The following is a 26,793-nucleotide window of genomic DNA, read 5'->3' as shown; positions in this document are numbered from 1 at the left end:
CCCTCTCAGTTACTGTTTTCTGAGGACTTAAAAGTCTTCTCCCTCCCTGCCCGCCCGGTCACTCCTGCAGTACGATCCTGAGAAAAGAGCAGAGGGCTTTGAAGCCAGCAGGAGCCGGGTTTAATCCCAGCTCCACAACTGACCAGCTGTGTGACCTTGGGCAAGTCAGTTAACCTCCCTGAGCCGTGCATTGTTTATCTGCCTGAAATTACGGAGATGATCTTATTTTCTTTAGCAGTGGGACTCCCCCCAGAAGGAAACGGGGGTTTTTTGAGGGGTGAAAACTTTGATAAGCCGTTTGAGGTAGGGGGAAGAGCCCCCTACCCGCTTCCCCACGAGAGAGGCTTGAAGAACCAGAGACAGCTGCCTTGGGCTGGCCACCAGCTTTTGTTTTGTGACAGGAGTAAGCAGGTTGAGGGGAGGGCTGGATGCTTGGGATAATGGAGGGGATTCTTTGATGCTTGGTAGAGAGAAAGAAAAGGAGAGATGAAACCACTGACAAGAAAAGGAGCCTGGACACCCTGCAGCACCTCACACCCAACCTGTTCAAAAGGGACCCATCATCTCCCCCAGCTGCTCTTTCCCCACCTTCCCCATCTTGGTGGTACCATCCCATCCTGGCCAAATGCCAGCCCAGATCAGGGGTCTGGCCATCTAGACCTAGGGACCCCCTCCCCAGAATAATGTTTTCAGCTGCATAAAATAAAAGGATATAGAAGAAACCAGTTATACTGAAATACAATTAGCAAAATATTCAAACACATGTGTTATATAGTCATATACGTGCTTCCTCATTAGCATGTTAGATAAGATTCAGCGGAAGCGCTCAGAAGTATTGCCCTTTCGAAGGAGTGCATTTCAAGATATGTGCATATGAAAAACGTGGTTCCTATTGGTGACTATGTCACAGGTGCCGCCCACGACTGTGATGCGTTACCTCCGCTCAGATTTGAAAGATATTCTAAATGTCAGTTGCAAGTTAGAGAAATGAAGATGTAACTTCTCCCCCATCCAGGTTCATGGACTCTCTGAATTCTGTGGACTCCACACTAGGAACCTTTGACCTAGAGTCTTGGTTTTTTCCAATCCACTCATTCCCGCCCACCTCTCTCCTTAGTCAGTCTGCAGGCACTGTGCCTGCATCTCCTATCCCCACAGCCACTGCATGGGGTTGGGGCCTCCCCCTTTCTCACCTCCTGGCTGGCCTCCTCACCTCCATTCTGGCTCCACTCCTCCCGTGCTGCACCCTGAACCCTCATCCCCAAATGCAAACCTGACCGTATCACCCTTTGCTCTGGATTCTTCAATGGCTCCCTATTGCCTGCATGATAAAATCTATAGACCCGTGCAAAGCACCAAGACCCCTACCCGGCTCTCCAGCCTCAGCTCGCGACACTCCTACTCGCCTGCCTTTTCACGTTCCCATTAGTTTGAACTACGTGACGTTTCCAGAATATGCCACGTCACTAAGCTTTTTCCTATGCTGTTCCCTCCACCCAAAATGCCCTCCCCGAGTTGTCCAACAAGGCAAACTCTTAAAGTTGTTTTCCAAGTCTCAGCTCAAATGATTGCTTCCTCAGGCCCCACCCCACCCATGGGCACCCCCTGGGCAAACGTAGGTGCCCCCTTGCAGGACTCACCACACCCAGTTCATGAAGGTCAACTTGCCACGTTACAAGGGTTTGATGAGTCTGTGTCGCTACAAGATGGCAAACTTCAGGAGGCCAGGACTGAGTCATCTTTTCTTTGACTCCCGCAAACCTAGTACCGACCCCGGAGCCCAGGAGGCCTTCAGTGAGTGTTGGTGGAGTAAATGAATACAATATGAAAAAAAAAAAAACTGATTTCAGGCATAATAAACACATCTAATAACAGCAAACAAAGAATAACCCATCTCTTGATCTGGAATAACTGAAAACAGGGTCACGGCAGAAGGGGAGGGCGGCCAAAATCGACACTGTGCTGTGAGGATCCCTCTGCTTTTCTTTTCTTCCCTTTACTATTCTGGTTAGATTTCCCACATCCTGGGAATGACAATGCGCATGTTTTGATCTATGCAGCATGCTATAATTTCTTGAATTCCGCTCTCTATTCTTTGAGAGATCCTTCTGTTATATACACATACCTCAATTAGGGGGCGATTATCTCCCTTACCAAAAGGCTCATCGTTTCGGTTTCATTAAATAAAGAGTTCTTCCAGTGCATGAAGAATAAGATTAGATTTATAGAAATTCAGTTTATATTTGGCTTTTTAGGAACAGATGTCGTACACAGCCAAGCCACTGCTCTGTCAGGCTTCCTGAAGTTATGGTGTACAGGCTCCTTTGACTCCCTTCTGGCAAACTCCTGGCTTAACCCCTTATGACCCGGGTCTGCTGAGGCTATCCCGGGCACCTGGCCACCTAATCCAATGACCTTTGCTTGGAGCCTTCTGTCTCCACCTCCCTGAGTCGTGCTGCCGCTGCTGACCATCCAGTTTTCCCTGAAACCCTCAAAGTCCTTGGCCTTTGTCCACAATCTCTGCTCACCCCACCTTCACCACTGAGATTCCAAACGTGTTTGTTCATCAAGCTTCCTGCTGGCCATCTCCCCATGGAGGTCTCAAGGGCAAATACGATAAAGCAGATGAGTGATGTGCCCGCCACACCCAGCAGGCTCCCCTTTCATATCCCTGTGAAAGACGCCACCGTCCGCCCATTTTCACGACCACCTCCCTTTCCCTCGGGCCACAAATCCAATCCATCGCCCGCCATGGGGCGTTCGTCTCCTGAATACATCTCCAGCAAAGCCATCTCTCTCTCCCATGTGTGTTAAGTTCCAGGAAGCAGTGGAACTGTCTGTTTCCATTCATTACGATAACCCCATACTTATTAAACACATGACCTGGCACACGAGACACTCAGTAAACACATGCTGAATCAGAGAACAGGGGAGCAGACAAATCTTACTTTACAAATTGTAACACTGAGGTTCAGAGAAGAGAAGTGATTGGCCCATGGTCACCTAGGTGGACCGATCAGGACTTAGCCCGAGGGTGGCTCCAGCTCCCGCATTCCCCTCTGCTCTGGTCACAGGGTTGGTTCCGGTGTGTTCTTGCCCCACTGCCCGAGGCCCTCTGCCTTACCTGAGAGCACCGTGAAGACCGCCGCAAAGGCATTGAGCTTGAGCCCGTCGATGACATTGCTGGAGTGGAAGAGCTCGAGACACATGAGGCTGAAACCAACCACCAGCAGGAGGATGTAGAGCACCTCGGAGACGACCGACAGCCACAGGACCCCTGCAAGGAGGAGGTAGGGAGGTAGTGAGGTGAGGACGCACAGGGCGGACTCTCCCTGGGTTCGTTCCACCCCACGCCCCTGGGTTGGGGGATCAAGTCGTTTTAGAGAAGACCTCGGTTCTAGGGTGGGTCCTGATCAGGTAAGGCGATCCTGGCCAGCCATCCTCCTCACCAGGACTGGCTCAGGAAGCCCGGCCTAAGTCAGTCGGAGCGTGGCACTCTCAGGATGACAGCTACTGGTTCAGGGAGGCATGTGACCAATAAGCGGGTCCATTCAGATTAGAGGGAGGAACTTCCATCCTGTGGCTGGATGGGAGGCTCTCTTTCTCTTCTCATCTGTTACATGCCTGCCACTGGGAGCCATCTCATGGCCCAGAGAGCACCTGCCTTAGAATGAAGCTGACACTGGTTGCTGAGCAGAGCAATGGAAAGATGACCTCACTGGGCCACGCAACCACCAGCCCCGAGGGCTTCCCTGTGGCTAAGCTGGCCAGTATGATGTTCTCTGTTACCTACAGCTATAAGCATCCCAACTCTTACACACATCATGCCTGCCCTCAAGGTACACCTACATTTTTATTTACCCTGTTCCCTACTCCACTTTTTTCTAGATACCACCACTACTATTCCCACAGCTTCAACCTTGTGGTTCTCTTGGGAGCTGCCATGTTCTGCTGTGGTCCCACCCACTGGGCACAGCTAATTGATCCAATGTGATCACGTGACCTAGAATTGGCCAGTCAAAGCCCTTCTCTAGGAATCTGTGCTTGGAACCCACCGAAGTAGACAGGAAGAGAGGCCCAGATGGGAGTCCAGGCACTCTGTCAGTATGAGCGACTGGTTCCAGCTGTTCCTGAAGGCCAGCTGAACCCCATCCTGCCAGTGTTTTGGCTATCCAAAGCTTCTTTTTATTCCTTAATGTAGCACAGCTCCCTCTTCCCCCAAATTGGTCCAAATTGGGTTACCATCATTTGCCACCTAATTTAGGGGGCATCTTCTATTTCTCCCATCCTACATTATTCTTCCTTCTTCCTACATGCTTTTTATTGGAAGAACCCCTTTTCTCTCTCAGCCTGTGCAGTTTAGTTGCATCAGATTCACACTCTGGCTCCATGACTCGTATCTGGCCAATCAGAACTCCGTGTCCTTCTGACTCTAGTCATTGGTTCAGGAATGAACCTCTCTATGCCTCAGTTTCTTAACCTATAAAATGGGACTAATAATGACTCCTATCTCATAGTATTGTGGTGCTGCGAGGATTCATACAGCAACGTAATGAGCTTGTGCTTAGCATATAGCAAGAGCTCAGTTCATGGGCGTCATTATCACTGTTGGATGCGAGGAGCACGGTGGGGACCGGAAATGGAGCCGAGGGGTCCTTGAGTGAGGTCAAGGTTAGAGACGGTCAAGAGGCAGAAATGACACTGCGGGAGCAGAAGTGATTTCTGAGAAAAAGGGTGGCGAGTAAGAGGCGGAGGACATCATGTGACTTACCCTCCAAGCCACGCTAACCATAGGTTTTGAGAAGGGACTATGGATGGACCAGGCCTGGCCAGCCGGAGATGGACACATGACCCAAATCAGTTCAATGAGTCAGGCACAGGACTTTTGCTGAAACTATTGGGAAAGAAAATTCCTTTTTTCCACTGGGTTTGAGGCTGGGAAGATGGAAGGATGGAATTGACTGCGTCAAGTAGCAAGGGCCTTCCTGGGGGCAGAGCCAAGGCCAAGGAAGGCGGCACCAAGAGATGGAGGAAGACCATGTCCTGTGACGTTGAGCCCCCAGATCCAGCCACGCCTACAGCTGCCAGTCATTTGTTCTTTCAATCACATGAACCAAGAGATCCTTGTCTTTGCCTAAGCCGGTTTGGGGTAGAACTTCTGTCTCTTACAACCAACAGTCCGGACCTTCAGTTTTTCTTTTCTCGGAAGCTGCCCTTCCCTACCTCTCTGCCTTTGCACAAGTTGTCCTTTCCACCTTAATGCCCTAGGGATGCCCGATATACACCATTCAGTGAAGGAAGCAAACAAACAGCAATGTCTGAGCCCCGATCTATTCTCTGATGAAGAATCCAGATTCTCAAACACCCACTATCATTCCTAATGCAACGGGGCTTTCAGAGCTTTGAAGAACTTTTTTCTTTTTTTTTTTTTTTTTTTTTGCTACAAAAATATCGCATCTCCTGGGCAATCCCTTGGATTTCTGTAAGAGAATAATGTGCTCTTGGCAGCCTGGATGTTGTTAAAACATCCCCTGGCACCGTACGCTCGTAGCCTCTGAGGCCCTTCACTGGCCCGAGGCCCACCGGGCAGCGAGGAGGAATGCAGGAGGTGCAGGGTGAGCTGGGCCATGCAGGGGTGCGGCTGCCCTCGGGGCGGCCTGCTCTCCCTCCCAGCAGCCTTCACCTCCAGCTGCTGTTGCCCTGCTGGTGGGCGGAGCCTCACCAGGGTGAGGCTCACCGACTCAGCTGACTCCCCCGCAGTGCCCCCGCTCCCCCAGGGGATGCTCTCATCCTGCCCAAGTGGGCCCCTGGCCAAGCCGCCACCCCACCCACCACCCCTCATAGCAGGGCCCAGCTCTGCTCTTTCAGATGGGATGGAAATGGGGGACTGAGATGCTCCAGGAGTTAAGTTAATCATGGAGAAACAGACAGTGGAATCTCAGCTGCATGGCTGGGGTTATGCTTCTTATTTCTGCCAGATTTATTTCCCTGTCTAGCCACTGGGCTCAGAGCATCTGTCTGCAAGTTACAGCCCACCTAAGCCAGAGAAATTAATAACTATAGTAAGAAGCGGAACTGTTGCTGAGGTTATGCTAGTAGCAGCAACGATGTCACCGTAAGGGCCAAGGGATATTAGGTGTTTATCACGGGCCAAGTCATACTGGACAATGTCAATGTTCCACCCAATGTCCCTGCACCTCTTTTTAGCATTTCTGTCTTTGGGCAACTGGACTACATCTTGCCCATATTCATTCAGAAAGTGCCTGGAAACTTACATCTTCCTCTCTGTCCTGTTGTCAACCAGTGGCCGACTGGGGTAGTCCTGCCCCATGGCTCCGGTGGAGACCACCCTGGGTGGTGACCCACACTGCAAAGCTCCCTCAGGGCCCAAACTGAAGCTGCCCTCTCTGGGCCCTGGCCTGACATCACCCCCTCACTTGCCTTCCTCCCTTCCCCGTTCTGCTCCCCTCAATCCCCTTACCATTCTCCTCCAGGGCATTTCCTTTATAAATGACTTGCACATGGATCCTCAGAGTCTGTTTGTAGGGACTCTGGCCTCAAACACCAGCATTCACATGCATGATCTCCCCCAGTCTCCCTGACAACTCTGCAAGGCGGCAGTGCAGCACCCATATTACAGATGAGCAAACTGAGGTTCAGAGGGATTAAACCACTGGTCTACACAGCTGGATAGTGAGTGATATAGTCAATCTGGGTTCAAACTCAGGCCTCTCTGACTCCAGAAACCATCATGGGTAGGGAGGTTGTACCCTATCAGGATAGAATGGCCACTCTGAAGTCATATCGGGGGAGTTGGGTTCCCTGGCGATGGCTCTCATCTATGTGCACTCCAGCATCCCAAAGAATTCCTGCATCGGAATTCTTGCAGGAAGATGGCCACGGAGTGGGATTATGGTGGGGCAGGGGGTCCTCAGTGATCCTGAGCCCAGCTGGCCACCAGGTGTGGTGGGGAAGGAGGTCGCAGGGAAGAGCAGATGGGTCTTGAGGATGCTGGTGACTCAGGCTGGGACCTAGGACCTGGGACCCTTTTGCTGCAATGCTCGTACCCGGACAAAGTCTCTTCGAGCAACAAAACACAAAGAAACTATAAAGGACTAAAAATAATTGTGCACATTGGCAGTTGGGGCAAATTATGATTATGGAAAACAAGATACGAAAAGACAAAAACCGCAACTGCCGGGGCTTCCCTGGTGGCGCAGTGGTTGAGAGTCCGCCTGCCGATGCAGGGGACGCGGGTTCGTGCCCCGGTCCGGGAGGATCCCACATGCCGCGAAGCGGCTGGGCCCGTGAGCCATGGCCGCTGAGCCTGCGCGTCCGGAGCCTGTGCCCCGCAACGGGAGGGGCCACAACAGTGAGAGGCCCGCGTACTGCAAAAAAAAACCCCAACTGCCACTTCTGAGGAGCCAGGAGCAAAAGCACGGTACTGCGCATGCCCCTGCACACAGCACCACCAAAGGGGTGGGCAAACCACCTAAGCCACGCCTCTGGCCCGACCCCTGGACCCGCCCCTGCCCTCACCCCATATAAGGAACCAGCTCGCCCCCCCCCCCATCCCCACCCCACCCTCACTCCGGGAGCCAGCGAGCAAGGGAAACTAACTGTTGCTTGTTTTCGCTCCCTCTTGCTGCAGCAGGGGCCCCGGTAAAGCCTTGCCTGAATTTCTTGTCTGGCCTCTTATCAATTTCTATTGATTAAGGAGGCTAAGAACCCTGGTTGGTAACACTGGGAACCAGGCTGGAAAAGATGGGTTTGAACCATGCTGCAGAGGCAGATGCAGTCCTAAAGGGCTTAGCAAGGGAAAGACACGCAGGGAGGCTTGCTCTGGAAGGGGGTTGGCTGGAAGACCCGGTGGAGGTTTGGGCCGCGCTCCATGAAGAGATGGTGGTGGCCTGGGCCGTGGCAATGATGGGGGCGGGGGTGAGGACAAGTGGGGAGCTTGATAACTCCAGAGGGGTGGGCTCAGCGGACTGCTGACCCATGAATGCGATGGCAAAGGAGAGGGAGGAGTCCAGAGTGGGGCCATGTTTCCAGCGCAGGCGTCTGAGCAGACAGTCATCGTTCCTCAGTGAGAATGGGATGCTGCTAAAGGTAGGAAGGTGGTGAGCTCAGCCACTCCTACATGTGCAGAGTCTGCAGCAGCTGCAGGACCTCCAGTGGGGATGTGCAGGAGGCAGCTGGAGCTCAGACAGGGATGTGGGAACATTGGCAAGACATGGGCACTCACTAAATGTTTGCCGTGATTGTTAAAGAGATGGATGCCCAAAGAAAGCATTTAGAGCAAAAGAGAAAAGGGTAAGAAGTAGAATCCACAGGAACATTAATGCTCAAGGGGAGGGGTGGGGAGGGGCTGCAAAGGTGCAGTGACACTGTGGGTGTCCCACCCATCCCTGCCGACAGCACTTCAACGCACCTGCCACCTGCCAGCACCTCTCTGCCCCAGGGGTTGCCCTGGTCACCAGAGCCTAGTCCCCACCTGCTGGGACACTGACACCACCCTGCCCTCCACCTCAGCAGCAGCCCTTAACCAATGCCTGATGTGAGCTGATAAATAAGTACATATTATACCTGTGTTTCCCACTGTAATAGGGAAGAACAAATCTGACTCCATATTGGATTGGTTTCTTTTCCTTTAAGCTTTATACTCTATTGCTTTTGCTACAAGTTAAGAATATTGCCTATAGCCTGAAATATACAGGATGGCCCATTCTCAAGGTTCTGACCTTTATAGGTATAACACTTTTCCATTCATATAAAAAGTTGCAGAACAGAGAAGAACATTTGTCTTGTTGGAGGTTTATAGGAACATCATGACCTGACCTAGCTGGACAGTTGCAAGAACAAAGGATTCCGGCACCAAGAAGTTTGCAACAACTAACCACACCCCCTCCCATTTCAGTATAAAAGAGGCTTGAATTCTAGCTTGGGGAAGCTGGTTCTTTGGGACACGAGTCCACCATCTTCTCAGTCTGCTGGCTTTCGGAATAAAGTCGCTATTCCTTGCCCTAGCAACTCTATCTATTGTCCTGCCATGCATGAGCAGTACAAGCTTGGACTCAATAACACCACCACCAGGGGAGAGATGGTGTTAAGTGTGAAGAACCACAACATTAAATTGTCTGCATCAAAGAGTGAAAACGCTATTCGCTTTTCCATTATTTTAAAAATTCTTATCAGCCCAATCAAAAGAGTCTCCGCTTGGCGATAATATGTCCTTAACACCTTCCTAACACTTGTTAATTGTTTGAAACGAGAGGGCTCAGATCTTCAGCAGTTCCTAAGCAGACTTGAAGAACATTTTGACAGTTGCCTTCTGTGCTGCGGACTCTCCATCACCCCCATCCTCTCCCTCCCCTCCCAGGCCACAGCTCTCCACCCCTCTCTGCCCTACTCTGCGCCCCAGGGGACTGACTCCTTAGAAGGGCATCCCCAAGCTCCCTGGTCCTCTGACTCAGCAATGGGGGGCACGAGTTGGAAATCGGCACATGGGAGGAGAGAGGTCAGCGTGCTTCTGCCCTGCTCCCTCTCTGTCTCTGTCTACTTCTCTGGCATCAGCTTCATCCTCTTGCCCATGACTATAGCTCCGTTGTCACGGCTACTATTCTCACAGACCCCAGAACACTGTTCTTGCCCGTTTCTCCTTCCTGTCCAAGGCTGGTAACGGCTCCCCTCTGTCATCAGCCCTTGGGGGCCTCAGATTCTCTTAACCCTTCCCATGCCTCTGTTAGGAGTTCTTTCATCCAAGGGCCTTCATTTGAACCATTTGGGAGATTCTGTTTCCCTCAGAGAGCCTCCTTGGCACATCATTTTTTATGAAAAGGGATCCAATTAGAGGAGTGATCTTAGCCAGTGGTCCCGGAGTAGGCCCCGAATAGCAGCAGCAGCAGCACTTGGGAACTTGTGATGCAAATTCTTGGGCCTTTTACTGAATCCAGGAACTCTGAGAGTAGAACCCATCTGTGTCTTTTTGTTTTAAAATAAATTTATTTATTTATTTTTGGCTGCTTTGGGTCTTTGTTGCTGCGCGTGGGCTTTCTCTAGTTGCAGCGCACGGGCTTCTCATTGTGGTGGCTTCTCTTGTTGCAGAGCACGGGATCTAGGCATGCAGGCTTCAGTAGTTGTGGCACATGGGCCCAGTAGTTGTGGCTCGTGGGCTCTAGAGCGCAGGCTCAGTAGTTGTGGCGCACAGGCTTAGCTGCTCTGCGGCATGTGGGATCTTCCCGGACCAGGGCTCGAACCCGCGTCCCCTGCACTGGCAGGCGGTTTCTTAACCACTGCAGCACCAGGGAAGTCCCCCATCTGTGTCTTAGCGGGCCCTCCAGGTGATGCTGATGCACATTCAAATATGAGCATCACTGATCTGAAGTCCCCTTTCAAATGTATGTAGAAAAAGGAGAGTCGACTTGTGCGGGGGAGGGGATTGAGTCAATAAATGCTGGACCGTAGTTTGTTGGCGTCTGGCCAACGGAGAGAAGGTATAATGGGAATAATGAAACAATCGGGAATCATCCCGTAGTGTCTGGTCTAAAATCAATGCCCACTATTAGCGTTATGGCATGCAGGCACGTGTGAATAAAGGAAGCTGGGAAGGACAGTGGGCTGGCAGCCTCTGGGCAGGACCAGCGGGGAGCCTTGGTGCCACCCGGAAAGGCTCAATAATCACAGAGATGATTGTTTCAAGTCTCTGAAACTTGACGCTAATGGCTCAATTTGCAGCTGAGAACTGGTGACCTCCCGAGGCAGAAGAAATGAAATGATTTCTCATCAGGGGCAGGGCCTGGGGGGTGACAGCTAATCCTGTTAGCTGCACTTTTTGCCTTTTTAAAAAACATCTTCATGACGCCAGCTCTGACCCTCCACTGATGCAATTGATGGGTTTGCAAGAATCATTTCCCTTTTGCCCAGGAATCCCGCCCTTGCTAAGACACTTTCCAGGGCCAGCTCGTTGGCTGAGGGGAAAGTCACAGGTGGGAACCGTCTTGGATGTGTGACATTGGCTGGGGGCCTTAACCTTTTGCCCTCTGTTTCCTCAATTGAAAAATGGGCGTGATAGACTTGTGAGCAATAAATGAGACAATATCTTTAAGTCACACAAGCCTGGCACTTGGAAAGTATTCAAGAGAGCTAAGTATTACTATTACTTCCTAATTAGTATAATTATTAGCAATTACAATAATTACAAGAGGCAGTGAGGCATAGGGGTGAAGAGCCGGACATGGGCCAGGCCGCCTAGATTGACACTAGCTCTGCCAGTTACTAGCTGGGAGACTGAGCAAGTGGTATCTGCTGTACCTGTTTTCTCGCTTATAAACTGGGGATAGATCTAGTACCCACTTATGGACTGTTGTGAGGATAAAGCAAGTTAATTGATAAGCGAAGTGCTAAGGGCAGTGCCTGGCACATAGCAAGTGTTAAGTAAGCGTCAGTTACTGTTACTATTATTGTTGTCATCGTTGTTATTCCCATGGGACGTAGCCAAGGAGTAGGCAGGCTGGAACAATTGCATCTCAGCCACTGGACAAATAAAATTTTTATGGCGGCGGGGGGGCGGGGGGTGGTGTACAGGGGGATTGTGGTAAAATCCTATGAAATCCCAAGATGCAATGGCATTTTAAGAGAAAACATTTTTCCTCCCCAAATCCATCAGTTTCATATGTCAAATCAATAAGTTGTGGTGCAGTGGCCGCTGGCTGTGGGCTCGGTGACACGCCCCCTGAAACCCAGCATGTTAAATCATGTAAATGGCGTGGGCCAGGACCCCTGAGGCTGGAAACAGCTCCATGATAGCTGCTGTTTGCGAAATGTCAATACTGGAAGCTCAGAGGCAGAGATGCACAGGGGATGGGAGGAGAAAGCCAGAGGCCTCGAAGAACTGTGGGGAGGGACTTTGGGGGTCCCCGAGCCCCCAGCCCTCCATCTGCAGATGAGAAGTTAGCCCAGAGAGGAGTTAGGACGTGCCCCTGTCACAAAGCACATGGGGGGCCGATTGGGGTAGGGGTGGCTTTGCCACCTCCCCGGCTGCTCAATGTCGCATGATTGGGGTGACTCTATCACAGGCACTGGGATTGAGATTTTAGGGGAAAGGGGCTGGCTTGAAGATGGTGGCTGCACCGCACGTCTGTAGCCCTGAGTTCCAGCCCTGATGCCGTGGGACCTCTGGAAGGCCCCCGAGTCTCCAGGGGCCTCAGTTTCCCTCCCGGTAAAACAAGTGGATTCTCAAACAAGCTGCCAACAGGCCGAAGCCAGTCCGCAAAATTGTCTTGTTTGGCCCACACAGTATTTTAAAAATATCTGAATTCATTATCAACATTTAAAAATAGGAGACTTCACATAAAAATCCAGATTTCTGGATTTGTTTGCAAAATGGGTGGATGCAGCCCTATAAGACCCGCACCCCCATATGATGATGACTGTGAGGCTGAGCTGGGGCGGCCCCCCTCAAACAGGGCAGCCCAGTTCACCCCTTCATGGCTCCTTCCTAGCACTCGTGAGCACTGGGGTTTACAGCCCCCCATACAATGCTGTCTAAGGTCATTTCTATCCCTGACACTCGGCAGCGATGCAACATTTTGAGACCCTGTATGGTCCTCCCTGATATTTACGTGTGGGAGTGAAATACACAGCAAAGTCTCAGTTATCCAACTTCCTCAGGGATGGGGGGGTTCTAGCAAACACCATGCTACCCCACACAGGAGGGTACCAATTTTCAAAGAGTCAGATTCAAAGGAAAGACATTCAGCTCTAAAAATATGCCCAGATTGATTTAACTGAGCCAAGAGCCTGGGTCTGAACGCTATTTCCAAGAGTCATCTTGTCCACCCCAGCCCTACATCCTGTCCATGAAGGCCTGAGAGGGCCGGTGAGTGGCCCGAGGTCACGACACTGGGAATCTTCCTTTCATGAGTCAGATAGAACCTTTTAGGCTTTGACTGGAGGTCATGGTGGAGACCCTAGGTGGCTGCTCTCGTGGATGTGCCAAAAACGTTGGGTAACAGAGCGCCTGGGAACGGAATGCCATTCAAATGCCCATCAGCGCGTCGCTCTGGAAACACATGGCCTGGCTGGGGCTGTTTTCTGTGTCAGTCACCGTCTTTTCCAGAACTGTCCTTTTCTAGAGCCTCTCTACTCAAAGCAGACCTACTGACTCAGGTCTACATTTTAACCAGATCCCCAGCTGACCCGAACACACGTTCAAGTGTGAGGAGCACTGCTCTAGAGGATGAAGTTCATGTGTTTTACTATGCGACCCGCATCCTTGACAAGCAGGTGCTAAGTAGCCCTGCCCACCTCAGCACTGGCTGCTTGCTGAACATTCCACGCCCTCCTGTGCCTCCAGCACGGCCCTGGCCCTTGGAGTGTTGTCCTCCTCTGGGGTCAGCTGAATAACGGCAAAGATATCCACACCCTAATCTCCAGAACCTATGAGTACGTTACCTTATCAGCAGAAGGGACCTTGCAGACGTGATTATGATCTTGAGATGGGGACATTATCCTGGATTAATTGGATGGGCCCCATGTAATCACAAGAGTCCTTATAAGAGGGAAGCAAGAGGGTCTGAGTCAAGAACAGGAGATGTGACAATAGAAGCAGAGGTTGGAGTGATATGGGGCCACGAGCCAAGGAATGCAGGCAGCCTCTAGAAAATGGAAAACGCAAGGAAACAGGTTCTCCCCTGGAGCCTCCAGAAAGGCATGACGACACTTTGATTTTAGCCCCATAAGGCTCATTTCAGAATTCTGATCCCCAGAACTTTAAGATAATAAATCCAGGGACTTCTCTGGTGGTCGAGTGGTTAAGACTTCGCCTTCCAATGCAGGGGGTGCGGGTTCAATCACTGGTCGAGGAGCTAAGATCCCACATGCCTCACGGCCAAAAAAGCAAAACATAAAACAGAAGCAATATTGTGGCAAATTCAATAATGACTTTAAAAATGGTCCACATCAAAAAATAAATAAATAAAAATAAATAAATTGATGTTATTTTAAGCCATTAAAGTTTGTGCTAACTTGTTACTATAGCAATAAGAAACTAATGCATCTTCTTTCTTTGTTCAAGATCAGCTCTGCCAGGAAGCCTCCCCTGACTACCCTAGCCCCCACTGCGGCCCCCAGACAGACCTCAGCAAACAAGAGAGCTTCTCCATCACTTCCAGGTAGATGCCTTGCTGAGATGGAGAGAGCCCGGACTTGGCGTCAAGCAGGTCTGGATTTGACCTTGGACCCTTACCTAACTTCTCTGAGCCTCAGCCTCTTTGGCTATAAAATGGAGTCAACACCACCAATCTCACACATTTTCTGGGCAAGTTAAATGAGATTATGGCTGCAAACCCACCCCCAGCCCCCAACAGTCCAGTTCCTGGCACATTGTAGGTCCTCAGTAAATGTTGTGTATCAAGCTGACAGGCTGGGCCCATAGAAATGAGTCGTTCTCCTCTGAGCTCACAATTAATAAACGAGTTTATCACTGGAATGGATTTTGACAATGTCTTACGGTCCCCAGAGTTCCACAAGGTTCCAGTCTCTGTCAATGTAGAAATGACTCTAGCAGACATGCCCTTTAGAAATGCCTCTGTTGGAACCCTGGGACAATCACTGAGCATTTGAGATGTGTCATGGTGACCTTGGCCTTCAGCATCAGGCTACAATGATTTTTCTCTCTCTTTGGATCCAGAAGCTGGTCTTGAAAATGATCTCTGGCCCATACAAGCCGGGGCCTGGGGAGGAGGCTGGGAGGGGGAGCGTGGTGGGAAGAACTTAGAAGTCCGAGGTGAGTACTGGCCACTACACCCCACCCGGACCTCCCATCACTTTAGCAAGTCCTCTCATCGCTCTGGGCCTCCCCCTTCCCCATCTCTAAAATGGGGTTGCTATGTAGGCAAAGGAAGTAGGACGGGGTAGGTCAGAAGTTGCAAACTGGCCTGAAGACAAGTTTTTGAGATTTTTTTGCTGTGTTTCCTGGGTTGGTGTTTTGTTTTGGTTTGGTTCCTTCTCTTTCTTTGTCTCTCTGTCTTTCTGTCTCTGTCGTTCTGTCTTTCTGTCTCTCTCTCGTTATATGTGGTATTTTTAAAATTTTGAATTAGAAAAATGAATTTGAAAAATGGGAAAATCTAGATTCTTTTGGAAATCTGGTTGACCAGGGCCACCTTCCTACAGGAAGATGATGGCTGGAGCCCGGTGGTGGCCGCTCCCTGCAGGCAGTTTCCCTCTAGTTTGCCAGAGTCCTCACCCTTCCCTATAATTTCCTGCCCTGGAGGCTGAGGGCTACAGTCCAGGGAATCACCCCAGAGTGCAGGCAGGTTCTTTTACAATGAGAGCTGGGAGAAAACCTCTGGGGGCTGGGGAATGCCAGGCAGTGTGCAGCCAGGGGACAGAGATGGGCAGGGCTTGGGGAGGAGGTCGGCAGGGGGTGCTGGGGAAGGCGCTGCATCAGAAGGGCCTCCCAGACACCAGCTGGTTCCTACTCCAGCTGCCACCTGCTGCCAGGTGGGAGGAGTAGTACCCTGGAGAACACAGCCGTGAACATAGAATTGGGCTGGTCATTGCAGAGTCGGTTTAAGAAGGAAATGGTTATCTGCTGTGAGACGGTAGTGTGCCCAACGGTTCAGGGCATAGCCTGGGGAGCCAGACCACCTACAGGCAAATCTCATCTCTGCTAACGACTTGCTGTGTGGCCTTGGGCAAGTTACTTCACCTCTCTGAGCCGGTTTCCTCCTCCACCTCCGAGGGTGGTTGTAAAAATTAAATGAGACATGTAAAGAGGTATAATCCAGGCTCAGCTCATGATAGCTCACGATAGGCCTCCATATATGTCAGCTGTCCCCATTTAACAGATGAGAACACTGAGACTTGGAAAGAAGAAGAAAAAATTCATCTGTCTCAAGCCTGACAGAGCCAGGCCGAGTGGGCAGTGGGGAGGTACTGCCAACCAGGTGATCTGGATTCAACATTTGCCCAGGATGTCAAGAAGAAGCACAGTCCAGCCCTCTGCCTTCGGCCTCCCTGTGGCCCCCTCGCTACATCAAGGGCATTCTGACCTGCCCTCCCCAATCCTCCCCACACCTCTAGAGTGTCCCTCTTCCCTTAAACTCACCTGAAAAACCATAGTCTCTGCACCAAACAAATTTCCCAAACCCAGACTCTGCAGAGGGCACTATGGGAAGGCAGAGGGGCACAGACTTGGATCCAGCCCTCTGGGACCCCCACATTTAACCTGAGGGCTGAGATACACCCAATAATGACAACCACGTTATACATCACCTAAGGAGGGCAAAGCCCCATGCTGGGGCCTTGGCAAAGAGAAGCTCATTTCAACCCACAACAACCCTATGACTTGGGTGCTATTATTTTCTCTGAGTTATAGATGAGAGGAAACTGGGCACAGAGAGATTCACTACTGAGCCCAGGAACATAGCTAATAAGTGGCAGAACTGGGATTCAAAGGCCAGCCAGCCCAGATCCCCCTGCATGCCAAGCCCAGCTGGCCTCAGGGTCTGGTGAGCCAGTGGAAAACAGGGCACTTCCTGATAACCTCTGGGGGGCCTGCCTGGTCCCTTCCAACAAGCATTCAAACCAGCTGATACAGGCTCCATCTGACAAATGAGGACACTGAGGCCCAGAGAAGGAGAGTGATTTGCCCAAGGTCCCACAGCATTGGCAAGGGGAGGAGTCATGAGTGGTGCCCAGCTCTGTCTGAGCCCCCTTCCAGCTCTCTGCAGGGGCTCTACCCCTCTTCTGGGCCATGGACCCCTATGGCATCTGATGAAGCCTAACATTTTTCTCTGAAAAATGTTTTTAAATAAAACATACAGGATTGCAAAGGAAACCAATTATATTGAAATGGAGTTATCAAGACATTTTTAAAAATCAAATATATAATATTAACCTATGTACTTTTTTATTAATGCACAAAATAACAAGATCTAGTGCAAGTCTAATAACTTCGGTAACTTTGAAGGAGCGAGGAAGAAAGTGATATTTTCAAGACCTCTGCAAACCCTGTAATGTGTTACGAAAACTGTGATTCCAACTGGCAACAAAGTCCCAGGTGGGGCAAGGACTCCACATATCATGGAAAGAAATGCTTAACTGCCAGTTAGAAGCTAGTGAGAGTAAAGATGTAATATTTTGCCACCCAAGTTCTGGGATCCCCTGAATTCTGACCACTGACCCCTTGGGAATTTCCAGGTTAAACATTTCTGCCTGAAGCAGCTGTTCTCCAATATGTAAGTGCTTTGCTGAGATGCAATTCCCAGGCTGGCCCTAGGGAAGCTGATGCTGCAGAGACGAGGAAGAGGCTGGGCTCTGCATTGTGAAAAGCACCCCAGGTCATTCTGATGCATGGGCCATATTTTGAGAAAGAGGCGTCTTTCAAAAGCGCAAATACCATGACGTCTCTTCTTTGTTGCAACCTTCTGGAGATTTCCCACTGCACTTGGAATAAACCCCAACTTCCAGCCCGGCTTTCAAGCCCCGCCCCCAGATTGTCAAGCCTCTGCCCACCCTTTGACACCTCCTCACCCACCGTGCTCCAGCCACCTCAGGGCCTTTGCACTTGCTGTGCCCTCTGTCCAGAATGCTCATCCCCCAGTGCTGCTTGGTTGACTGCTTCCCAGATCAGACGCCACAGACCACTCCAACTAAATGAGCCACACACCCAACACACACAGTCACTTCCTATCCTTCACCCTGTTTTTATTTTTCATTATTTGAAATGGCGTCTTCTCTTGGCTAACATGTGTGGTCTGTTCTCCATTCACAGTGAAAGTTCCACGCGGGCAGGGATTTTGTCAGACCGTTCAGTGCTGTCTCCTAGAACAGTATCTGGCACTGGCCCGGGAGACACTAAGTAAAAAGTTGTTAAATAAATAATTAAGAAAGGACACAAGCCAAGAGGAAAAGGAGGAGACGGCCAGACTCCCTCGGCTGCAAAGAAGCCAAGGGAAGAAACTGCTTCAAGGATGAGGCAGCTGCTGCTGTGAATGCCACCCAAAGGTCAGGAAAAAACGAGGACCAGGAGATGAGAAAAAGGCCATGGGCTTTGGAGATTTGAGCCCCTCTAGTGACATCTGCGGGGAGAGAGGCAGAGTCTTCAGAGGGGACGATGCCAAGGGGAATCTGACTTGAGGGGCTAGGGAAGGAGTGGGCGGTGAGGCTGGCGGTGCAGACCCCCTGGGTTTTGATGATGAGAACCGGCTGGCCCGGGGGAGGTTTGCTCAAGCTTCAGTGCAGAGGGAGAGAGAAGGGGAGGCAGCCAGTTTGGAGGTTTGGTCATCTGGACTGGGTGGGTGCCCAAGTCATTAATTCAATTTCAGGGGGGCAGGGACAACCCTGGCAGAGCAGTCCAGGAGTCCAGGGGGAAAGAGCGGGGCTCTTGGGAGCCCTGACAGAGTGGCTGTGAGGAGACCACTCTGGGTATGCAGAAGGCAATGGTGGATAGTGTGACCAAGGCAGCCACAGGGCTCACCCCTGAGGACTCCAGGGCGAGTTAACCTGATGCATGTCCCACTAGGACAAGTACCTGAGGTGGCCACCAAACTCCCACCTGACACCATCAACCCTTGTTCCCCCAACTCCATCATGGCCGGCTGAGGGTCACAGATGGAGCCTATTCGTAGTGCGGCGGGGAGGGGACTTCAGCTGCCGAGACGCCATCCTGGGGGCTGTGGACAGAGAACAGCCTCAAAGCTGGGATGGGCCACCAGGGCACCAACCCCTGCAGAGCAGGCCAGGAGTCCGGGGCTCAGTGGACAGACTGCAGCTCCACCCTCCTCCCCAAGCTCGCATTTGGAAGTCCTGGCCCCAGGAGGGCGCAGCCAAGACACAGACCCTCAGAGGTCCTCCACGAAGCCAGTGCGAGATCCTCCAGTGGGCTCAGCCTGTTGGGGGCAGCAGTACGGTAGCCTTTAACTCCCCCACACCTCCTGACCCCATTTCCTACTCTCCTCCCCCTTGCTCACTTCTTTCTAGTCATACTGGCCTCCTTGCTGGTCCCTAAATACATCAGGCACACACCTGCCTAGGGCCTTTGCACTTGTCTTTCCCTTCCCCTGGATCTCCCTCCCCTCCCCTAAGTTTTGCCCAAATGTTATTTCTTAGTGAGGTCTTTCCTGATCCCACTGTTTAAAACTGTCAACACCCCTCCCCAGTATTCCCTGGCCCCTTCCCCTTTTTATTTTTTTCTCTAGCACTTATCACCATTCAGCAGCCACAGGGATCTTTCTAGAATGTAAATGGAATCTCATTCCTTTAAGCCCTCCAATGCTCCAATGTTTTCCCATCACACTCAAAATAAAACCCAAGTTCCTTCCAGGACCCTAACTAATCTGGCCCCTGCCCGCCTGTCTGGCCTGATCTCCCTTCCTCCTTGAGCCAAACGCACAAAACTCATTCCTACCTCAGGGCCTTTGCACATGCTTTTCCCTACCTTTGGCAGAAAACATGGGTGCAAGAAATGTCTTACTTTCTTCCTTAAGTAAAGGCACAAACACAATAATAAATGGAACTGACACCCGGCTTCCATGTCAGGAAGACAAGAGGGTAACAGGGTGGCAACTGCAGCCACCTGGAGGGCCCTACCCCAGGGAAAAGGAGAGGCTGGCTCAACTCAGCCAACTGCTGGGAGGGTGAAACCAGGGTTGCCAGATCTTCCAACTTTTCAAAAGCCAGGAATCCTGATTTTTTAATGTGAAATCTCTCCATTTTGAAACATCAGCAACAAATTCTAATATTTCCAAACACCACGTGAGTCAAACACTGATGAGTGGTGGCGGCGTCCTACAACACTAGTGCGCATCCTTCACAGAACTCAAAACCCAATCATAACGGAGTCCTCTCCACTTCATCATTCAGATGGTAAAAAGTCACCCCAGAGAGGGAAGAAGAATTAAACAAGGTCACACAGCAGCACACTGGACTCCAATCCAGGACTTCTGATTCTTCACAGACATGTCTTTAACTCCTACAATGCTACACTAGACCACCACACAAAGGGGAAAATGCTAGTCAAGTTCATGTCAACACCTTTAAGGCATGCACGGAATAAGGGGGAAAAAATGCTTGTGGGCAGAAATCTTTTAGGCCTTATCTGCAAGGATGTGAGAAGGGCTATTCTAGTACAAAGGAAGGGCTTCTTCTATCTGAGTAGGACATTCATCATGGTGGGGGGCGGTTGGGGGAGTAATGCATGATTCTGCCTGAGTCTCCCTTGCACTTGGAATCTCTTTTATTACCCTGGAGCCAGACAGCATCTTTTCTCTTGCACCCTCCCTCCCCCACCCCCCACCCCGCCGTCACCACCTTGGTCAAAAGGATCCTAGTTTTATGACTCTAGCAGAGATTCTAAAAATACCTAAACTTACCAACTTCAGGGCTTTATTCTCTCATCTGGGAGGCACTCACAAAGCTTTTGCCAATATAAATGGCATTTCCTTTGGTATTTTTAAAGATCAGAGAATCCAAGAGAATATGCAAGCTGGACGGGGCCTTTGAGATCACAGCTTCCAAATGCCTCATGTTTCAGGCTTAAAAAAAAAGCGGGCGGGGGCAGATTTTAAAGAGGCCCAAAAGGTTAGGTTTCCAGATAATTCACAAAAGAAGAAAAGAATGTAGTTAAAATTCTATGGAAAAATAGATTCAACCTCATTAGTAGTAAAATTTAAATGAAAACCTCCATGAAATACCACCTCTAACCAGCATATTGAGCAAAGGTTTTCCAGGTAAGAGTTTCTGGCCAGAGATGTTAAGGGAAAGTGGGTTTCCCTTGCAGGAACGTTTCTTACTCAATAGCCATGTGACCCCTGGTGTTCCAGACCCCCTGCAGATAGGAAGGGCTGTGTGACTTGTCCCGGCCACTGTGCTCTGAGCAGGAACATGCATCACTTTTGAGGAAATGCATATAAAGCTGGCACGTGACCTCTGTAGCCCTCAGCCCTGCTTACGGGGAGCGTGGGAGACCACACGTTGAGATGTTGGTGTGTAGACCAAGTTTGCTTCAGCCTGGGGCCCTCTGCACCTAAGCTGTTCCTTCTGGAATGTTCTTTCCCCTTATCCTCACATGGCTGACTCCTTTTCTCCATTCAGGTCTCAGCTGAGATGTCATCTCTTCAGACACGATCCAGAAAGGTCCCAGTCTCTGTGCCAATCCAGCCTTCCTCTCCCCAGACCATCCCCACTCTAACAGCTTGTTCATCTTCCTAGCAGCTTTCCCATTTGAAATGATCATATCCTTGGCTCAGTCTCCTCATCTGTGAAATGGGCAGTTGGACTCAACAGTTCCTAAGGGCCCTTCCTCTGGGACATGACTTGTGGGACTCGTGGTAGGTACTCACCCCCACGTCCCTCCCCCTCCCCCACCCCCACCCCGTTTCCACCACCTCTCCCACTCCTGTGCCCTTGGCCAGCCCAGCATCCCTTTTGGGAATGGAATCTGCTTTTCCCTCCAGGGACCACTGCTCCCCACTACAGTCCCGAGAATGGGTGGGACAGACTCGCCCCCCCCCCCGCCCCAGTTCCAGTGGGGCTGGGACTCAGGCCACGGTGATTGGTTCAGGGATGGGCACATGACTCAAAGCTGAGCCAATCAGAGTCAGTCCTGAGCTTTGCTGAAACATCTGGGAAGAAGGTGTTCCTCTTCCATGCTGGGTTGCTAAACTGGGGAAGATGGAAAGCTGGAGCTGTCGGGGGCATCTCTGCCGCTACATAACGCACTTGAGAATGAAGCTGATGGGAACACCAAGCTGAGAGACAGAAGCTGCTCCCTTAGTGGACCCGGCTGTGCATTTTGGAGATCTACCCGACTGCTGGGTTACCTAGGCCGGCACGTTCCTCCTTCGGCTCAAGCCTGTTGCAATGAGTTGTCTGTCTCTTGCAACCAAAACAGCCTTCAGCCTTCACTGGCCCTTTAAGAATGCCTGTCACAGCCCCCGGAATGTTTGCTTATTGGCCAGTGTCCCTTCAGGCTGTGAGCTCCCGACAGCTCCTGGCAGGGCCTGTGGCCTCTCTGCCCCTCCACTGCCCTCCACAGCCCTGGCCAAGTGACCGGAGATGACAGAAAGCTCAGTAGCTCAGAGTCCTTAACTGGGGAGCTGTTCTGTCAGTCGAGAAGCTTCAGACTGTGTGATCTGAGCAATTAACCTTTCTGCAGAGGCCAAGGCCAATTATATCCCCGGGCCATCTGTGACATCTGTGTAACAGACCGAGTACCTCAGCCTGACTGCCTGGGCTTTTATAGGACAAAAGTAGCATAATCAATCTCTTCCATCCCCACCGCTCTTGCCGCGGTCCTTTCCCGTGGCTGCAGCAGCCTCCTCGCCACTTCCTGTCGGCCCCTCCAGTCATTCTCCACAAACTTGTCCCCAAGACAAGACAAACGACCTCTGCTGCCTCATCTGTAGCTACACCCCAGCTCTCCAATCCCCCAAACTCCCTGTGCAATAGATGACAGACGTGGCCCCAATTCTTCACCCCTCCTTGGGTCTGTGTCCTCTGCACTACCCCCCTGCTGGGACTTTAGGCTCCACCGCGTGACTTGCTTTGGCCAATGGGGTTCGAGCGGTTGAGACACAAGCATAGGTGTGCCCTGTTGGTTGCCCCTCTATTATTGCCACAAGGTCATGCCCGTGGCAAGAGGTAACTGACACGTATGACACATAACTCACGTGTCATTACTTTGGCAAGAGATCACTGACACATCTTCCAAGTCCCCCAAACACCTCCAGCCTTTGCAAGGGCTCTTCTATCTGCCTGCAAGACCTCCCCGTCCCCACTCTGATCTGCCTGGCCAACTCCTACACATCCTTCAATACTCAGCTCAAGTGTCTCATCCAATGAAGACCTTCAGGAACTTCCTCCTCCCATCCCACCCCAAGATAGTTCATTTCTTTGTGCCCCTGCAACAGCCCTCTGTTAAAACAGGCTGGAGTCAGACAGTGTGGGTCAAGTCCTGGTGCCACCACTTACTAGCTCTGGGGGCTTTGGACCCATCATGTCACCTTACTAAACCTCGGCTTCCTCACCTGAAAATCGAGATGATGATAACAGAACCCGCCTCATAGATAACCCACAGGAAGGGCTTAGCACCGTGTCTGGAGCACAGATTTCAGTGCACCAGACACCTAGCTGTTATTCTTGTTACCGTGGTGCTTATCACACCACAATGCAATTCGCTGGCTCCCTCATCAAGGCATGAAGGCATTTGGGCTCTAGAAGTCAGGACCCACACCTTGTTCACCACCACCTGCCTGTGGCCCGGACCATAGAAAGATGGAAAAGGTAAAGTGACCCAACACCCCCCATGACCCAGGTCTGGATAAGCTGGCACTGCTGATTCTCTGAAGAGGGCATTAACAGTCCCATTTCATTGCTAAGAAAACTAAGATGCAGAGAAGCAACATAACTTGCCCATGATCACAGAGCAATTAAGTGAGGTACATGTCCCTCCTGTCCTGTCCATATTTGGGACAAAGAGACATGTTGTGATATCCAAGAAAAGTGAATGGTTCTCTTTGGTATAAATAATAATAATAGCTAATACTGTAAAGCATTTGCTATATTACTCGTGCTGTTCTAATCAACTGACTTATTTCAACATATTTAATCTTTGCAGAAACCTCTCTGAGGTATGACTATGATTATCCCCATTTTACAGTCAAGGAAACTGAGGCACAGAAGGTTCATTGACTTGCTCAAGGTCACACAGCTAGTAAATGTCAGAGCTGGGGTTTGAATAGGCTGCCTGGTGCCATGGAGCTTTCTAGGCTGATGGGCTCTCACGGAAGACAGGATCCAAGAGGTGGAGAGGGCACCCCAGCACCACTTCAACCTGTGGCTACTACCCTGTTCTGGGCTCAGCCTAGCTGCCCCGGCACCTCCTCCAGACTCAACCTCACCCCTACCTGAGCCCCACCAGCCTGTGAGTTCTGGCATTAGTCATGTTGCCCCAGACTAGGAAATGAATACTAATGATCCCCAGTCTTCCCACCAGAGATGCCCAAACATACATACAGGTACACACACCTTGTCAACCTGCCTTACACAGTGGGAGCTTGCCTCTGTCTCCACCAAACACTCCAGTTCCCTGCGCAGAACCCCAGGCAAGGGCTGGGGCCCCAACAGTCTCTTTTGATCCCGACCACTTCCTCCCCAGCAGCTGCCAGACCCTGCCACCCCCACCAGCCTGATCAGCCTCTCTCAGAGTTTCTTGGCAGTCAGACTCAAGCCTGCCGTTTGCACAGCCCAGCACAGTCTGGCCCCTTTCCTCTCTAGCCTCACCTCCCTAACTCTCCTCTGTTCTCTCTTTACTCCAGGCACAATGGTCTCTTTGCTGCTTGGCTGTTCTTTGAACATACTGGGCATTCTCCTGCCTTAGGGCCTTTGCACCTGCTGTTCCTGATGCTTAGCACATTCTCCCCCCAACTCCCCCCCAGATATCCTCATGGCTTGTTCCCCCACCTCCCTCTGATCTTTGCTCAGACGTCACCTTCTCAGTGAGGTCTGCTCCGGCCACTCCATCTGAAACGCGAACACCCATTCGCTCCCCGTTCCCTCCTTTTTCTCCACACTTATCACCACCTAAGAAAACCATGTAATTGATGACTTTTACTTTTTGAATGTTTGTTTCTCTCTTCAAGAGGGTAAGCTCCATGGAGCCAGGGATTTTTGTCCCTTTTTACACCACTGAACCCTTGCATCTCGACCAGTGCCTAACACAGAGTAGGCATTCAATAATTGTCAAATAAACAAATGATTCACTTGCCGGCTTTGAATTCAAGCTACAAACTGCTGACTACCTACTGTGGAGGTTCAGGCTGAGGCTTGGTTAGTTCCTACAAATCCTACGAGGGTCTGACAGCCACCACTGTCCCACTATATGGCACCCAAGCTCCCAGCCTGCCTGGGGTCCAGGCCCAGCCACTGGACCACCAGGGAAGTCCCTCACTGTATTTTTTTTTTTTTTTTTGCGGTACGTGGGCCTCTCACTGCTGTGGCCTCTCCCGCCGCGGAGCACAGGCTCCGGACGTGCAGGCCCGGCGGCCATGGCTCACGGGCCCAGCCGCTCCGCGGCACGTGGGATCTTCCCGGACCGGAGCACGAACCCGTGTCCCCTGCATCGGCAGGCGGACTCTCAACCACTGCGCCACCAGGGAAGCCCCCTCACTGCATTTTTATTATTGGTACTTTGAACTTATTTTCATAAATATTCTTTTGTATCTATTCCAATATTTAATGAAGTCAGGTGTTTTTAACAAGGAAAACAGGGACTTCCCTGGTGGTCCAGTGGTTATGACTCCGCGGTTCCACTGCAGGGGGCACGGGTCATCGGGGAACTAAGATCCCACATGCCACACGGCATGGCTTAAAAAAAACTTTAAAAAAGGAAAACAATAACTAGGGAAGGCTAGAGCAAGGAGGGCTGGCAAACTATGGTCCATAGTGTGGCTTACATCTTGAATTTACAAATAAAGTTTTATTGGAACATAGCCATGTCCATTTGTTTACGAGTTGTCTGTGGCTGCTTTCACACTACAATGGCAAGGTTGACTAACTGCAACAGAGACCACAGACCCACAAAGCCAACGTTTACTATCCAGATATTTGCTATCTGGCCACTTTGCAAAAAAAGTTTGCTGAACCCTAGGCTAGAGCCTTGAGCCAAACTCACACACTAAACTAATTATTTTAAATGTTTGTACTTAGTTTTTTAATTTAGAAGTGATACACACTCATTGTGAAGAATTTGAAAAATATGGCAACATGAAAAAATAGCAGCTTTCCTTATAAGGTCAGCACCCAGCAATAACCATTAGGAAAATTGGGAGATATTTACTTCCTTTTTTTAATGCATCTGTTCATCCCCCCCCCCCATAACCAGGAGCACGCTGATTATGCAATTTGGTACCCTGCTGCTTTCACTCAATATCATCTTAGAAGCATTTTTCTGTGTGGCTTAATTACATTCAATTTTTGCTATTATAAGTAATGATGCAATTAGTATCCTTGTACACACATTTTTGTTGACAATATGAAATATATAGTCATCCAAAATGAATTCTTCAAGGAATTCTTAATGATATGGAGACTGTCATGGCTGCATTATTTATACCAGCAAAGAGGCTGGAAACAAGATGAATGGGCTGGCAGTAGGAGAATCATTATAGGAACTTGGTACATTATTGGATGGAATATTCTGTAGCTATGAAGTGTGACGATCATAAAGAGTAGAAAAATGGCTGTCTTTCAGAGCCTCAGTTTCCTCATCTACAAAGTGGAGACGATACCTTGCAGAGTTGTTTTAGGAGGATTAAAGGAGATGGTGCTTTGGAAGCACGTAGCACAAATGTCCTGCATCCTCTGTCCTAGAGCTATTATCATTAAAAATAATAATAAATAAATGGGGAAAAAAAGGATATAATCAGGCTGATAGGTCAGTCCGGCATCCTACCAGCTGCTAAATTTTTGAAGATCGCCCCTGGCTACAACCACACTTAAGTAAAAAATAACAAGCTTCTGGAAGGGGCCCCAGCAAAGTGGCAGGAGGCACTCTTCTGGCTCAGCTTTGCAGCCCTGTGAGGACTGTTTCCATATCATTTGTCGAAGGACTGTGATCACAAATGGGCTTTGATGAGAACATACCTGCAACCAAAAGAACGAGCAAATGGCTCTCGACTGCAGACAGAGCTGAGCCGCTACTACGCAGGTATTGATCGGAGCTGAGGCAGAACCAAGCTGAGGGATGCGGTGATCCTCTCCCCTAGAGGATGTGTGTGCACACGCATGCAC

The 26,793-nt window shown here is 50.5% G+C and overlaps 1 protein-coding gene across 2 annotated transcripts in view; it reads right to left on the bottom strand.

The window, feature by feature from the left end:
* The window catches only part of GSG1L (GSG1 like), a 219,886-nt gene that overhangs the window by 75,375 nt on the left and 117,718 nt on the right, over positions 1-26,793 (bottom strand). For both annotated transcript variants that reach the window (XM_030871584.2, XM_060285470.1), the window contains exon 3: positions 3,125-3,277. In XM_030871584.2, the coding sequence (XP_030727444.2) occupies positions 3,125-3,277 (153 nt within the window). The remainder of the gene's footprint in view (positions 1-3,124; positions 3,278-26,793) is intronic.

Source organism: Globicephala melas, chromosome 15, assembly GCF_963455315.2.
Source record: "Globicephala melas chromosome 15, mGloMel1.2, whole genome shotgun sequence".
NCBI lineage: Eukaryota > Metazoa > Chordata > Mammalia > Artiodactyla > Delphinidae > Globicephala > Globicephala melas.
This window is presented reverse-complemented; position numbering and strand designations above follow the sequence as displayed.